This window comes from Octopus bimaculoides, chromosome 2 (assembly GCF_001194135.2).
Source record: "Octopus bimaculoides isolate UCB-OBI-ISO-001 chromosome 2, ASM119413v2, whole genome shotgun sequence".
NCBI lineage: Eukaryota > Metazoa > Mollusca > Cephalopoda > Octopoda > Octopodidae > Octopus > Octopus bimaculoides.
The window spans coordinates 128,201,135-128,204,713 of NC_068982.1; the positions used below are offsets into that span (position 1 = coordinate 128,201,135).

Sequence of the window (3,579 nt, forward strand, 5' to 3'; positions counted from 1 at the left end):
ATATATATATTGGCTCTCTGCTTTTTTAGTTCAAATTCCACCAAGGCCAGTTTTGTCTTTTATTCTTTTGATATCAACAAATAATGTACCAGTGGAAGGGAGTGTTGGTGCAACCCTCTCTCTAACCAGCAGTCACATCCTAACTATTACACTGGATTAAGGACCAACAATATTTGTGTTTGCTTGCAACTACACTGGGTGCCTAAAACCATTAGTTGAAGTATGGTACATGCCAATATCAAGTTACACTAGACTGTGAGAAATGGCTGCATATATACATACAAGCATACACACATGTCTATATCTACACATGCACACACACACACATAGTTGTGTGAGTATGATTTGTAACTCTAAAATCCAAGCCATCTGCCACTGCTACATCTAATTCCCCCAAGTGCTTCCACAAATGACGCCATTGTTTTGTTTTCAAAAAATAGTTGGCAGGATCATGTTGCAGAAGTTATGAAATATACAAACCTACCAAGCGCAAAGTGTATTCACCTTCAAATGCAACTGCATTGGACTTGAGCCAATGATAACACTTTTTTACAATCATCCACTCTGCTAAAATAGCAGCTAAATCTATCAAATTACACCCTACAGTCTTAAGAAACGAAGAAAATATTGGACAATGTAGTCAGGCATACGCTATGCCTTAGAAAAACAAAATAAATGGATGGTAAATGTTTGAATGTATTTGATCAAGGATTAACTTAGTCAGGGCTGAGTTAGGGTTGTGCAACATTATAAATGGAACAGGACTGAATGAAAAATATGTTCCCAGAACAGCTTGGTCTCATGAAATAAGTATAGTGAGCAAGCATAGGGTGTACAGAAATATCAATGAACTCTGGTGATATTCCTCACTACAGTTATCAACAGAGATTGTCACATCTAATGTTAAAAAGAGCTACAAGTAACATGTTCAAGATGTCACCCAGCCCTTCAAAAGTGCAAGGTGGAATGAAACAGCAATTTGAGAAAGTAAAGGACTTTTGGCAAGCCAAAGAGAGCATCAGATTTACCCTGCACAAAAAACAGCAGGAGATGCACCTCCTATATTTTCCCCTTTAGCTGTAAGAGAGCATGTTGAGATTAACTGGCCACAATGTTACAGTCTTGCAAGGGAATAACTCACTACTATTAATATATTTAACTTTCATTTCTCTTTAGCACTTAACTGAAAATCTGTGGTTAGAATGATACGGATCTGACAAGTATGATATATTGTGGTAAACTTTTTTTATTGAGAAAATTCTAACTCACCTGCCATTTACGTCTAGCAATGAAGTTCTTTAGTTTGTCCGTACTGAGGCGTTTCATACACTGGTTGTCCACATGATCAAGAGCTAGCCATTCATGTTGAAGACACTTATGAATAGTCATACGGTTTCTGAAAATTTAAATTAAAATATTACAATTTTTTTATTTTTTAGTCTGAGGAAGTGTGACAGTTGCCTATAACCTTTTCAGGCTCTCTCAGGTTAGTAAGTTCAATGTGGCTGATGTACAGCTTGAACATTATTTCTAGGTAAATCCAATCGAAAGGACATGGATAATTGAAAAGACATTAGGGAGTACTTTGTATAGAGATTGTTGAGTGAGCCACAGTGGATATGATAAAGAGAAGGCAAGCAGGCATCTGGTGAAATGGTATAAAGCACTTCAGAAGAAACACAAAACATAAACATTAGTAAAAACTGGATTAAAAAAGATAACAATGGAAATGCAATTACATGAAGTAGTTATAGAATGTTGTTGAAAAGTTCTTTATCAGTCTACTGGCTGGCTCTTTTTGGATAGTCTCAGAACTTTATGAATGTAGCAGCAGCGTTGTTATTGGATATCTGAGAAATACGTTAATAATCAGGGCCAAAATATTTTCTGAGCCTGAAGAAGTTTAATACATTGGATGCAGTTTCAAATTGTTAAAAAAACAATCAGAGATTGTGAGGCCTAGCATGTTACCATTTTTGAGGGTTTTAGCCATGTTGGAGGTGGAGTATTTTAAGGGAGGTGGAGTATTTTAAGATTATTTACTTCAGTAAATAGTATATGTAACATTTATGTTTTGGTGTTACTGATTGAGATTAAGTTAAGCTCCCTATTGAAGGATTTTTCAGTTGTGGTCTTTGATAATAAAATTGCAGTAGATGACACCTGTAGGCAGAAGGTTCAGTAGAAGTAATGTGTAGTTAAGAATTAACAAGAGAATGTGTGGGAGATGCACATCTTCCATTAAAAGATGAGTATGGGAGACAAGATAGACACCAGCTGATAGAATATAGACTAGAGAGAAAGCCATTAATACATGCTGCAACAGAACAGTCTGGTAAGAAACACCACCAAGCCAAGAGATAGATGGCAGCCACAGACTAGCATCTTTGCTAAGTGATTATCCTATCAGACACTCGTATAAACACAACTGGTGTTAAGAGCAACAATAGTTCTTTCGCTGGTGTTCTCAAGGGCAGGGGATTACTGGAATCATTTACCAACATTCTTTCAAGTATTTTGTAGATATTAGATGAAGGAATGGAAAATAGAAATTTTACAATGACAAAGAAAAATTTACCTCAAATATTTCTCAATTTTATAATATGGCTCTAGTAGCATATAACATGAAGTGGGAGAATTAAAAGTAGTTTTTCAAATGAAAATAGAAACTGGATTTACAGTAGTAACTGACTTAATTTTATTGCCCAGTCTAACACCAACACCTAGTATCTTGGAGGGCTTTAGTAGTGAGTGAGAGTTCACTGTTACAAGTACTCAGGCTAGGGTCTCCAACTTGAAAACACCTTCTTCACTTACTCCCTCCCACCAAGTTTCAAAGGCCCTGTAAAGGATCATGGGTACAATTTTCCCTCCTAATTAAAAAAAAAACTGAAAAAAAATAAAACATGACTGTAATAAACAGATGTTAATTTCAGATTCACTAAAAAGAAATCAAATGAAAATTATGGGATTCATTTTAATTAAATTCATGTATTTATCACTTACTCTTTTTTCTTTACTAACAACTTGGAAATAAAATCTTTTGCAGCATCTGAAATTTCATCAAAGGTTTCATCATCAAAGTCGTATTCCGCTTGTGTAACGTTGGATAATGTTTCACCATTTGTTTCTCCAGTGAAAGGAGCCAGTCCAGAAATACTGAAACGATAAAGAAATAAGTTAAACAAAAAAAAAATAATAATAATAATAAATAAACAATGACAAATTGCTGCAAGATAAAGTTATTACTCAGATTTTAAAAACCAGCTTACTTTTATTCTTTTACTTATTTCAGTCATTTGACTGTGGCCATGCTGGAGTACCGCCTTTAGTCAAACAAATCGACCCCAGGACTTATTCCTTGTAAGCCTAGTACTTATTCTATTGGTTACTTTTGCCAAACTGCTAAGTTACGGGGACATAAACACACCAACATTGGTAGTCAAGTGAAGGTGGGGAGACAGGCACAAATATACAAACATATATCATCATCATCATCATCATCGTTTAACGTCCGCTTCCATGCTAGCATGGGTTGGACGACTTGACTGAGGAATGGTGAAACCGGATGACAACACC

At 35.5% G+C, this 3,579-nt stretch overlaps 1 protein-coding gene across 6 annotated transcripts in view; it reads right to left on the reverse strand.

Annotated features, from left to right (window-relative positions):
* Positions 1–3,579, reverse strand: part of LOC106874322 (myosin light chain kinase, smooth muscle) — a 145,560-nt gene that overhangs the window by 15,467 nt on the left and 126,514 nt on the right. For all 6 annotated transcript variants that reach the window (XM_052965923.1, XM_052965921.1, XM_052965920.1 and 3 more), the window contains 2 exons: positions 3,007–3,159; positions 1,270–1,396 (listed from right to left, as the gene is read on the reverse strand). In XM_052965923.1, the coding sequence (XP_052821883.1) occupies positions 1,270–1,396; positions 3,007–3,159 (280 nt within the window). The remainder of the gene's footprint in view (positions 1–1,269; positions 1,397–3,006; positions 3,160–3,579) is intronic.